Source organism: Osmia bicornis, chromosome 11 (genome assembly GCF_907164935.1).
Source record: "Osmia bicornis bicornis chromosome 11, iOsmBic2.1, whole genome shotgun sequence".
NCBI classification, from domain to species: Eukaryota; Metazoa; Arthropoda; class Insecta; order Hymenoptera; family Megachilidae; genus Osmia; species Osmia bicornis.
In genome coordinates, this window is record NC_060226.1 from 6,984,938 (window position 1) to 6,997,120 (window position 12,183).

The window sequence follows — 12,183 nt, forward strand, 5'->3', positions numbered from 1 at the left end:
AAACTGGTAATTGGAGGTTGTACTGGCCTAATGGCTCCGCTCTGTAGCGACCTGAGCTGACTGATGAATGCACCGGCTCACTCAACTCGCCGCGAACCCGATAACCGGACCCACGATCCGCTCGTCTGCTCGTTATCGGATGATACCTTGAAAAAATTCTACTACGGCTCGAGTCCTGCTTGTTTTCTGCTTCTGCGCTCGAGTAACAAAGCACGGGCGCGAGCCAAAAAATTAAACGTTTTATAATTATTATTTTTTTTTCTTTGTCAATTAAATTTTCGCGATTCTAAATCGACTAAGAATTCGAGGAGCTTGCCTTTTATGGAGAGGAAAACGGACTACCTAAATGACTACCTTGCGGGAATTCTTTAATTTACCTCGCGAACGTGTATCGCGTCACCGTGGAGGCGTTTATCGTGGTATTATGCATGCAACATAGTTTCGAGGTACAGAATCCATTCTCTACAAAAACATCGCCTACTCGTTACCACTTTCGGAAGCGAGTCAAGTTTTGCGGCTTTCGATTGCTTTAGACTTTAGAGAAACCGTTTCGGACGGATGATGTCACGAACAAGAATATTTTATATTTACCTATATACCACGTATCCCGATCACCGATTACGATTTGAAAGATCCTCGTTAATCGTGAATCTTGATATTTCCAGACGGTGGATAAGAAGCCGAGGATACCGGAAAGCGAGATCTTAACGACCGGCACCGAGGACGAGGAAGCTTCGTCGGCACCCGAACGAGTCTCCGTGCAGAAGAATCTACGTTTCTTCGGCGATACGGATCAAGAGTCCGTTTCTTCCAACAGAGATCGCAGGTGAGACGAGATACGAGATCGCGAAACTTTCCAAACGATACGATAAATCGTTACAATTGAGAAAGTATAACTTCTTTTCACAACTGACCCCTGAATTCACGAGAAAGTTTACCGATTATAAATATTTCAGAAACAAACGAGCCGACGACCATGCCTGTTCAGGGCGTGATGTTACGAATTCGAGCCGACATAATTTAGGCATTCTATCGCCACCCCGGAAACCACCGAGGCTCGCCGAGAGTGCGCTGTCTTCCGGTGAGAGCACAACGGGAGACAGTAGCCAACAAAGTCAAAACTCCCAAAGGTCTCAAAGATCTGTTGTATATCTTCACGCTGCTACAGGTAAATTTCTATCCAACTGGTCTTTTATTAATTATTATACCTACACCGATGGTTATTGGTGATGATCGTTGACGTTAAGGTATTTTTAATTTAATTTAATTTAATTATAATATCAAACGTCGAAATAAGCTAAATGCGAAGATGTTTTTCAGTCGGTGAAATACCCGGACCAAATGAACGACGCAAAGCAGCTAGCAGGGAGGAACTAAATCGACCCTTGCAATCTCATACGAGGACGGTATCGAGAAGCGTGAGCGTTCTCGCACCGTGGAAGCCTCGACATTATAGGGAACCTTACGAAATAAATTACGATCAACAACTGCATACGAAACCAGTGGCGACTATGAGGCGCAGGCAAAGAAGTCGCGAAACGCTTAGTCGCCGAGGTAAAGAGCCGCGACGAAGTAAGGATAATCTCTCGAAAACAGGTAATTTATAAACTGATTATATCAGAAATTAACTGAAACCGAATGTATTGCTGTGAATAATATAAAGGACTGAGATAGTAAGTTAACCCGGGAAGCGTTAGGTCGGATATGTCATAGCCGGAAATTTTTCTAAAAATTTCAATATTTCAATTGAAAGAGTGTTTAAATTAAATAATTGGATAACATGAAATGATATAATATACTCCGGTATGTCATATCCACCTAACGCTCGTCGGGTTAATATTAATTATTAATTAGTTATGAATTGTGTTGCAGGCACGATCAATCGCAGCACGTTGAAATCGAAGGACAAGCAAAAGGTGGACAGAACCGTTTCCACAGAATCGTTGGCCACTAAATCAAGGAACGTCAACACGAAACCAGAGCTAAGCAGGTCCACATCGGTTCCACGCGATCCAAACAAGAGCGCTGGATGGTTCAAGCTGAAAAGCAAGAAATCTCGGGCTTGAAGAGGAGGCCATTGATTAATGCTAGTCTTGAGTTTCATATTAAGTAATTCGTAATCATAAGAGATACATAAGCGTCAAATAGGCCGCCGTGTTCGAGGTGAATTATTCTAAATCAGCTATTTTATTACCGTTTCTACTCTTTCTTCGTTTCTTCTAATGTACAATGAAACTCGTGCAACGCGTCCAAGAGCACGAAGGAATTAATTAATTAATTAACCGAATACAAGAAACTTGGAAAAACGTTTATCCACACTAATCGCAACTAAAAGAATAATGTAAAATTTCAATCGCGCCTGTAGATTCCACGAACCGGATTATATTTTAATGAATTTTGCGAAGAACAAATTAACACGTCCACGTGCGCGTTCATAATGAAATGTAATATGTTCTCTGGATATGTATACATACGCGTTACGCGTTAAACGTTATTAAACATTATCTTGATCGTCTTGTTTTTCTTCAATTAACACTATCCTTTTTTTTTCATCATGCGACAATAATAAAAAAATTGATATTACCAAGAGAAAATTTATGAAAAATGTACGAGCGGAATGTAGAAATACATTAATATGTTACCTTTTACAGAATGGAGCCTTCTCTCTACCAAATTTAACAGATTAAATTTGCTGTGTGAGATGAGAACGGATTCAAAGTTGTACATAATTTTCGTCTCATAACACACCTGTTACTTATCATTCACGAAATTCATAACACGTGATTAAATTACTCTTCAAATGTGTTTGTAACAAACTGTGAATGTGAAGCGTGTGATTTAGAAAAGAAAAAGAAAAAAGAAAGAAAGATACTTCATTGAATTCACCGTGAATCAGAGTGCCATTTCCGTTTTCCTAGGTATGTACACATCGTTCCAAGTGAAATCAAAATTTCCGAACGCGTTAAATATTTCAATCTGTTGAATGTAACAGGCAATACGTGTTAAGATAAGCGATAGTATAATAGTGTGAAAAGAGAAATAGTTGTGTTGCAGCAATCACATCAGGTTGTACAAGAAGATATCCAACAGTTAAATGTATAATTATAAAATGTTTATTGTGCATAGGTCGATTTGATCTTACTTACATACACTAATTGTAAATATTTGTAATAATAATCTTTGTTTCTAACTACTTTCATATTGCTTTATTGTGTCTCCACTTGATCTATTCTCTTCAACTATTGATCATTAAAAGTTACAGTTTCTCTAATTTCATGAAGATAAAAAAATTTTACGTGCCAATTAAAACGGTCACATGAACAGGTTCATTTTCATTTGGTGCTCTTTATTACTTTACATGTATGTACAAATAATTATAATTCACGTGTAAATATTATACTGACAATTCATATGAATCAATCAATAAGTTTATATTATCTATTACCATAGTTATTATTTCTGTAATATAAGAAAAAAAAAAAAATTAATTGCTTAAAAATTAAAATATTCAGTTGGGCCCTCTATGTACGGGCCTGATTTGATCGTGGGGCGTCTAGGACCCCGAAGCATCATTGACAATCTGCATATAGAAATAGCGTCGTGGGGTGTCAGGGACCCCGAACCACCGTCCGATACTCTGCATATCGACATGATGGCACTTGGGGTGTCAAGGACCCCGAAGTACTGGCGGCACTCTGCATACCGACCAGGTTCCATTCTGGGGTGTCTAGGACCCCGAAGCACCATTGTCGGTTCTGCATATCGAAATAGCGTCTTGGGGTGTCAGGGACCCCGAACCACCGTCCGATACTCTGCATATCGACATGATGGCACTTGGGGTGTCAAGGACCCCGAAGTACTGGCGGCACTCTGCATACCGACCAGGTTCCATTCTGGGGTGTGTAGGACCCCGAAGCACCATTGACGGGTTCTGCATATCGAAATAGCGTCGTGGGGTGTCAGGGACCCCGAACCACCGTCCGATACTCTGCATATCGACATGATGGCACTTGGGGTGTCAAGGACCCCGAAGCACTGGCGGCACTCTGCGTACCGACCAGGTTCCATTGTGGGGTGTCTAGGACCCCGAAGCACCATTGACGGGTTCTGCATATCGAAATAGCGTCTTGGGGTGTCAGGGACCCCGAACCACCATCCGATACTCTGCATATCGACATGATGGCACTGGGGTGTCAAGGACCCCGAAGTACTGGCGGCACTCTGCATACCGACCAGGTTACATTCTGGGGTGTCTAGGACCCCGAACCACCATTGACGGGTTCTGCATATCGAAATAGCGTCTTGGGGTGTCTAGGACCCCGAACCACCATCCGATACTCTGCATATCGACATGATGGCACTTGGGGTGTCAAGGACCCCGAAGTACTGGCGGCACTCTGCATACCGACCAGGTTCCATTCTGGGGTGTCTAGGACCCCGAAGCAAATAGCGAAATATAAGACCTAAATACGAACAAGTCGTGAAACTCACTTGTTCGGAATAGTGATGGGTTTGACCGGATCTAGCGAAATATAAGAATGAAAATCGAACAAGTCGTGGAACTCACTTGTTCGGAATAGTGATGGGTTTGACCGGATTTCATCTTGGGGTATCTGGGACCCCGAAGCACCATTGACTATTTCTGCATAGCGAAATATCATCATGGGGTGTCAAGGACCCCGAAGCGCCGGTTTACGCGACAAAGTATACGACAACTATACTGACAAAGGAAATATAAGAACGAATAGCAAAATATAAGACTTAAAAACGAACGAATCGTGAAACAGGGAATTCAAGATAGCGAAAGATACTATATATATATATATAAAATAAAACTTAAAGATTAATTTATTTTTTTATTTCAAGAATTTCAAGATACTTTATGTATTTGCAAATTTTACACCTCTGAACACTTCATAGAAACTGGTTTTTAAATATTTAAATCACACTTTAAATATTAAAACACTAAATCTGAACAGTTTTATCCATTTTATCCCAACAACAAAGAACTGTTCCAATTAAAATCAATATCATCCCCATGTACATATCTAAAAAATAATTTAAAAAATGCATTACTATCATAATACTTATTTAAGGAATAAATACCAAATAATATACCAACTTCTGTGTATTTTTTCTTCACCTAAGAACCAACCAGTTATTGCAGTTATCACAAATGTAAGAGAATTAGTGACTGGTACAGCCAGGGATATATCTGCAGTACTTAAACTTAAAAAATATAATAAAGAACCTCCTTGGTTGATGATAAATGGTATAATGTACTATAGAAATAAAAATAATTAATACACCATAATAGCACATTTGAAAGATAATAGAGTTATGAAAAAAACCTTTAACTGTGTAATAAGAAATCCAAGCTCCTTAAAAAATTGACCAAATTTAGAAGATGATTTCACATTTTCTAACCCTTTAGCTCCTCTTTTAATAAATGGATTGGTTATACCCCATAAAAGTGCTACAAGAGTAAGATATATAATAGAATCTGTAAAGTATATAAAATTTTTAATTAATTATTGTATTTCTTGATATACAACAAATGTTTATCAAGATCAGGAAACAGTTAAGGTAACTCTTACCTAAAGACATTGACATTGTGATTCAATATTTCACAGACATTAATAGCGCCATCTATCGGAAGGTAGATGAAGCAACTGCGACAGTCGGTAAGTTGTCAAGTAGTTTGAGCCGTTCTTGTATAGATGGCGCTAGGACCGAATTTTTAAATTATTTATAGCGGTCTTTTTAAAATACAACATTATCAAACCATTATTTTAATAATTTTTCGATCTTGTGCTGCTTTTGAGAGATTGCTAAAAAATATAGAATCAAAAGTAGTAAAAATTATGTCTTTTCAATTGTGAGTGCAGGGTGTGATAAGAAATGGACTGGTAAAACAAGCACGAGTATCATACTAACGATAAGTGTGCTATGTATATCCATCTTTCATAACAATACGATGACGTTTGTGTTCATTTATATATATATATAGAATAAGAGATTTTTCTATTTATTAGTAATAAGGCGGTATCAATGTTTAATAAATTAGCCAAATACTTTACTTGTCATTGAATCATTATTATTGGTGTAGAAAGGTATATATTAACACTCTTTCGCAGTTACATATAAAATATAACCTATTTAATGTTAAATACTATTTATTAATTGTTTATCGTTTGGCTTTTGAGAATCTTTTGAGCTAACTATGCGTTATGCCCTGTGTTACTTGCCTTACTAACATTTGTTATTTTTGTAGATGGATAATAATTTGCCTCTTCCATCTGAAATAATGCCAAATTGTTGGAATGATGAGGAAAGAATGAGTGCTTTATTTTCACCTTTTCGAAGTAAATCGGCTAATCCCCAAGATTGGGCATCTAAATACAAATTTTGGCAAAACTTAATATATGAATGGTTGAAATATACTATGAGAAGTAGTTTTTCTACTGCAGATTTAAACAGTGCTTTTAAAAGAAAAGGCTGTACACCACTTTGTCTTATAACAGTTGTTGAAGAACTCTACAGGTAATATTTTTCTTATTTTAATTAAAAATATTTTATCATTACTTGTTAATTTACCTATTATTACAGGAATAATGAAATAATCTCAGAAGGTGAATTTTTAAAAGAACCATGCGATTCATGGGCAGCATGGTCAGTTGACTTATTTGTAAAAAGACCACTTTCATGGTCATTTTTAAAAGTTAAAAGTTATATTGTGAATAATGAAGTTAATAAAGAAACTAGATATATACATTTGCAAGTTATCAAAGAATTAGGAAATACTTTATTTACAATTCTGGAAGAAAGGAAAGAAAATATTCTTGTACCATTTTCTGAGATATTAAAAGACTGTAAATGTAAAATAAGTAAAAATATATCAGATAATACAGTGATGTTGATTTTAATATGGTTAAGACGTGAAAAGAAAATAACTTTTAGAAACAGTGAAATTGAAAATGAACTGTTAATTAAAATTGTTATGCAGTCATCAGATAGCATAACAGAATTTGATGAAGGATTATATAAATTAATCAAACAAGAAAATGAACTTATAAAGGAAATAGAACTGATGGAAAAAGAAAAGATTAATATAATTAATGAAACTAAGTCATATTTAACTAAGGGATTACGACAAGTGGCAAAAACACATTTACGAAAAAAGAAAAAATTAGAAGATACTATTGAGAAACGAGCACAAACTCTTGAAAATATTCAAAATCTTATATCAAATATTAAAAATACTCATACAAATACTGCTGTATTATCAGCTTACAAAACAGGATCTGATGTACTGAAGAAACTCAATGAAAGTTGTTTATCAGAAACCAATGTTCGAGATATTATGGATGATTTGTCAGAAGTAAGTATTATTTAAAACTTAAACAAGTATTTCTTTTGTCTATTAAAAGTATTCAATTACATTAATAATAAATTTCAGGCTTTAGAAGAACAGAAAGAAGTAGAATGTATATTATCTGAAATCATAAAAAGCGACGATTCAAATACTGACTTAGAACAAGAATTAGCAGAGCTAATTGAATGTGATGAAAATGTTTTACCCTCTGTACCAGATACAGACTTAAGTTCTATTAATGAGCTTGAAGACAAGTTAAATAATTTACATATAAGAGGTAAGAGATTTATAATATTATGTACAATTATGTACAATGTTAATATTTTTTTATTGTAGATGCTGCAGTAACTAATATACTATCTACGTCATCAAACAATAAACAAAATAAAAAAGCATTAGCAAATTTTGAGTGTACGTAAAATGTACACGCGGAATAAAACCCATAAACCCACAATATTAATTTATTTTCATAAGTAACAAGTTTTATCTTCTGTGATATTTACAGAGTGTAATTTTGTGTAATTTCGAATGTTTAAAAATATCGTATAATGCCTTCTAAACCTTATTTTTTTATTCAAAGTAATACTTGTAATAAAATATTGACAAGAATTTTAGATAAGTATGGTTTATGACTTTTAAAGTTCATTATTTAATTAAATTTTAAGAAATGTATCACTTCAGATTTAAGTTTGTTTAAAAATGTATTATATATTTATATTATAAAAAATTTTTCAGTGTTTTGCATCTTTCATTAAATATGTTGTTTTTTAATATAATGTAGTTATATGTAACATGTTTTTACTTCAATTATAAAAAATCATCAAATTTTACAAACATATTTTACTAATCACTAAAAATATATGATTATAGCCCTCTAAATACTTTATTTTCAAATTTTAACCATTCAAATTGATGCAACAAATAAAATATTTAAATATTTATGACAACAAATTTTAGGAACAATACCTGTATATAATGATGTAAATATAGTACACCATATTTGTATAAATTATCCTGAACATTTTAACATTGTTAGTTTTCTAACATTGTAGACCTTGTAACTTGTGAAGAACATCCTGAATCCATTGCACATGTTCAGAAACTGTTGTATATAGAGTGTATGAATAACTGTCACAAGTGCTACTTCCTCCTAGTGTTCTTGTACCAAGGCTAACACTAACAATACCTGCTAAGTACCACACTCCATTTTTTTTCACAACGAATCCACCACCACTATCACCATCACAAACTGATGATCCTGCAATTTCCATATTTTGAATAAATTAAATGAGTTACACGTAAATTTAAATAAATAATATATTTTGATAATATAACTATATGTACGATATTTTAATTAATTAATTTTTTACTAACCATTTGTGTAACCTGCACAAAATTTATCAAATGTAATATACTTTTTAGTCTGATGATAATCGCTTGATGATCTACATTTATTTCCAGACACATATGGAACTGTAATTGATTGTAAGACGAAAGAACTTGCTCCAGAAGCTGTTTTTCCAAATCCTGCTACTTTTCCTAAATCTCCCACGTCTAATCCAACTAAGTCTCGAGCAATGTCTAAACATATTGGTACTAATATAGATGAAAATTTGAATGGTGTTTCAATCTCTAATACAGCTATATCTTCAGCATAATTTCCTTCAAGTCCTCTGTAATTGCACGTAACGTATATGTTTTTTACCTGCAATAAAGACATTACTGAAACCGTCACCAATATTATCTTTAATCAATCAAAATAAAATATATTTACCTTAGCCTTTTTTACTATTATTGGATCATGAAATTGGTAATCATAATCTCTATAAATGTTGCCTGTTGCTATATAATATTTTGAAGGATCAATATCATCATACACACAATGTGCTGCTGTAACTAGAAATTTCTCATGAATAATAGTTGCCCCACAAATAAATTCTTTAGGTTCTTTGAGTGATTTGTCTTTATAGAGTGTGGCATGCCATGGAAATTCAGTAATGTTAGGTCGAGTTCCATTTACAATAAGTGGTATAAAGTCTATAGGTGATACACCACATTCTAAAACATATTTAAATTATTGTTTAGATAAAATTACATGTATATTAATGTTGTACATGAAAAGTATTAATTTACTATACTAAAAATTACTTAAATACAAGCTTACAAGAGATAACTCATATTTATTTTTTAAATAGTATTTTATAGAACAACATAAACAAGAAATGTAGATATACTTCACTTAATACTTTAATATACACTAATCGACAAACACAATATTTTTGTATTAAAATTATTACATAAATAGATATATTAAAATTATATCTGAATTTTCGCATATATTAAGTATACATATTGAATTAATTCATGATGTTACACTTTTAAGATTAAATTCATCATTTTCAGTATTCTCTGAAAATATTTGTATCTTTTGTATTCATTCTAATATCAATATCTGGATAAATGTTTATCTTTTTATTAGTGTAAATAACAATTTTATCTTCTAAGATTTCTATGAATGTAGAATTATTGTTTTCTACGTCAGTTTGTAACACGACGGGATTTTCATTAACATGAATATTTATTATCAGCGGACCTGGAACGCATTGTATCGGCCTTGGTTCCCATTGACCAGTTTTATTACACCTGGTAACTTCCGCTGTTGAAAGCAATGTTGTATCTCGACGATAACTACTACGACATTTCAACCTTGCTTCCGTATAAGGCGAAACACTAGATTGACATGATACATATTGTCCTTGGTATTGACATTTAGCACTTCTTGAATTTGATTCCAAGCCTTCACAGCGTATTTCTGTAAGGTGGACAGTTATTTAACTAATTTTTTAAATAATACATACCTATGTTTTCCAGTGTAATTCCATACCTGTACAAACTGGAATATTTAATAATTGACCATCTCGAGTACAAAATATCTGATCGCGACCTTTAAGCTCATAACCAGGCTGGCAACTATAAACTAAATATTCTCCTGGCTTTATCTTAGTACCCTGGGAGACGTCACAAAGATCACATGATTGTGAACTTCCTATAGAATCACAACAATGTGGTTTGTATAACTTCCTGTAACCATTTTTTGGTTGTGCTGGTACAGTACAGGTTGCAGGAATCCAAGGTGGTGATACATCAGATGAAGATTCTGTAGGAAAAGTAAAAATTGGTGGAGGTGGTCTAACTGTTGTTGCAGTACCTCCACAGAGTTTTGGATCTTCATCTGAACCATCCACACAATTTGTAACTCCATTACATTTTAAGTTACTATTAATACAGGCACCATAGGAACAACGAAAGAAAAGCTCTGAGCAACTGTAAGAAGATATATTCATGTTAATATAAAATAACAAATAACTTGGATTATTTCATATTTTTCAATAATCTGTTATCTATGTCTATGAATATTCTTAATTTTTGTGCAAATAAGAAAGCTATAATTCTTTATCCTTACGTAATTGATCCACATTGAATAAATGTTTCATCTGAATTATCTACACAATCAGCATTGCCATCACATAAACTACTTTCTGAAATACATTGTCCATTGTTGCATTTAAACTGATCCTTTGTGCATGGTGTAGATGCATTATATGAAGCACTTGTACATTTAAACAATGTTTCATCACTATTGTCAACACAATCTTTTATTCCATTACAAGTTGCATCTCCATCTACACATGCACCATATGAACATCGAAATGCATAACCAGGACATATAATTTCTGGTTTATTACATTCAGCATAGGTTTCATCAGATTTATCTTTACAGTCTGCTCGTCCATCGCATACTAATTCACTTGCTATGCATTGACCATTATTACACTGAAATTTCTCTAGACTGTTAAAAAAAAATAACAATGAATTTATTATTTACCATTTTCAATTATTGTGAAATTAGTCATTTATTTATTTTTCGTTAAATATTCTAAGCAGAGTAAATAAATAAGTATTAGTAACTCACCCACATCTGCTTCTTTGTGTATACCCACATTCTATTAAACCTATGAAACAAAAAAAAGATATACTATATATTTCTTGAGTTTTTATTTGAATTTTACTTTATGTTTACAATTTTCTTGGTAGACATTCATATGAAATACCTTTATATTTTATCTTATTTTAGATTTTAATAGCTTAGGAAAAATATTTAGTTGATAATCTAATGCTTCATTCATCACTTGTTATATGTATTATATACACGTGTATATACATATATGTATACTTATTATCTTTAGTCAAGATAAACAAGAATCTTTGATGGTTCAAGGTCACTACTGGCCATTACTAAACCGGTTTGGTACTTCTTGAATATTCTTTGTTTAATTGCATTTCAATATTGAAATATTAAGGAATGCAAGTTACTTCTTTATAATATTGCTTAATTTTTTAATAAAAATATATGGAAATGAAAAAGATTCTATGTTTATAACAAAAACAAATTAAATTAAAAGAAAGAAAATTATCTGAAATTATAAAAGAAATAGAATTTTCTTCTAAATTTATTTTTGAATCAACTGTTTAACTTTAATTCCACCTTTTTAACTTAATTTAATTTAAAAATATAACGCAAAATATTTAAGAAAAATATAATAAAAGAATATTTTATACATATATTTACTTACTATAAGTAATTATCACAATAATTGTAATTTTGTTCTTCATAGTAATGAATTAAAACAGCAGTGTAAAATATGGTCAGCTTCTTCATATGGTGAATCGTTTACTAATCCTGTATCAATCTGGAATTACCCGGCCAAGCAACACAGATTCAACAACTATTCATCTTCATTTATGTG

General features: G+C 32.9%; 4 protein-coding genes across 6 annotated transcripts in view; 2 read left to right on the top strand and 2 right to left on the bottom strand.

Moving 5' to 3' along the window:
• LOC114873768 overlaps positions 1-2,515 on the top strand; it is an 81,346-nt gene extending 78,831 nt beyond the window's left edge. For all 3 annotated transcript variants that reach the window (XM_029182425.2, XM_029182423.2, XM_029182424.2), the window contains exons 5-8: positions 666-826; positions 957-1,168; positions 1,321-1,596; positions 1,873-2,515. In XM_029182425.2, coding sequence (XP_029038258.2) covers positions 666-826; positions 957-1,168; positions 1,321-1,596; positions 1,873-2,066 — 843 coding nt within the window. In that variant the 3' untranslated portion in view covers positions 2,067-2,515. The remainder of the gene's footprint in view (positions 1-665; positions 827-956; positions 1,169-1,320; positions 1,597-1,872) is intronic.
• Positions 2,516-4,836: 2,321 nt separating this feature from the next.
• On the bottom strand, positions 4,837-5,831 carry LOC114873776 (transmembrane protein 234 homolog). The gene is made up of 4 exons (XM_029182446.2): positions 5,598-5,831; positions 5,352-5,503; positions 5,123-5,282; positions 4,837-5,048 (listed from the first exon to the last, which is right to left on the bottom strand). Exons 1-4 carry the CDS (start codon positions 5,611-5,613, stop codon positions 4,966-4,968), a joined length of 411 nt encoding a protein of 136 aa, XP_029038279.1. The 5' UTR covers positions 5,614-5,831; the 3' UTR covers positions 4,837-4,965.
• Positions 5,832-5,895: 64 nt separating this feature from the next.
• Positions 5,896-7,804, top strand: LOC114873774 (charged multivesicular body protein 7). Its single transcript, XM_029182443.2, has 5 exons — positions 5,896-6,113; positions 6,275-6,543; positions 6,610-7,381; positions 7,460-7,652; positions 7,712-7,804. The coding sequence occupies exons 2-5, from the start codon at positions 6,275-6,277 to the stop codon at positions 7,792-7,794; spliced, it is 1,317 nt and encodes a 438-aa protein (XP_029038276.2). The 5' UTR covers positions 5,896-6,113; the 3' UTR covers positions 7,795-7,804.
• Positions 7,805-7,822: 18 nt separating this feature from the next.
• On the bottom strand, positions 7,823-12,148 carry LOC114873772 (modular serine protease-like). Its single transcript, XM_029182437.2, has 8 exons — positions 12,010-12,148; positions 11,349-11,388; positions 10,839-11,225; positions 10,260-10,699; positions 9,969-10,187; positions 9,150-9,433; positions 8,750-9,080; positions 7,823-8,633 (listed from the first exon to the last, which is right to left on the bottom strand). Exons 1-8 carry the CDS (start codon positions 12,047-12,049, stop codon positions 8,416-8,418), a joined length of 1,959 nt encoding a protein of 652 aa, XP_029038270.2. The 5' UTR covers positions 12,050-12,148; the 3' UTR covers positions 7,823-8,415.
• Between the last annotated feature and the right edge of the window lie 35 nt (positions 12,149-12,183).

Bases quoted from the DNA above. Each gene is read 5' to 3' on its own strand.
- LOC114873776 (XM_029182446.2), bottom strand. The intron at 5,283-5,351 runs GTTTTTTTCATA...TTATTTCTATAG, and splicing joins TTCTTATTACACAGTTAAAG to TACATTATACCATTTATCAT. The intron at 5,049-5,122 runs GTTGGTATATTA...ATTATTTTTTAG, and splicing joins TGAAGAAAAAATACACAGAA to ATATGTACATGGGGATGATA.
- LOC114873774 (XM_029182443.2), top strand. From the start codon at position 6,275: ATGGATAATAATTTGCCTCTTCCATCTGAAATAATGCCAAATTGTTGG. The intron at 6,544-6,609 runs GTAATATTTTTC...CTATTATTACAG, and splicing joins GTTGTTGAAGAACTCTACAG to GAATAATGAAATAATCTCAG. The intron at 7,382-7,459 runs GTAAGTATTATT...AATAAATTTCAG, and splicing joins TTATGGATGATTTGTCAGAA to GCTTTAGAAGAACAGAAAGA.
- LOC114873772 (XM_029182437.2), bottom strand. From the start codon at position 12,049: ATGAAGAACAAAATTACAATTATTGTGATAATTACTTATA. The intron at 11,389-12,009 runs GTAAGTAAATAT...TTTGTTTCATAG, and splicing joins TATTGTGATAATTACTTATA to GTTTAATAGAATGTGGGTAT. The intron at 10,700-10,838 runs GTAAGGATAAAG...ATCTTCTTACAG, and splicing joins ATTCAATGTGGATCAATTAC to TTGCTCAGAGCTTTTCTTTC.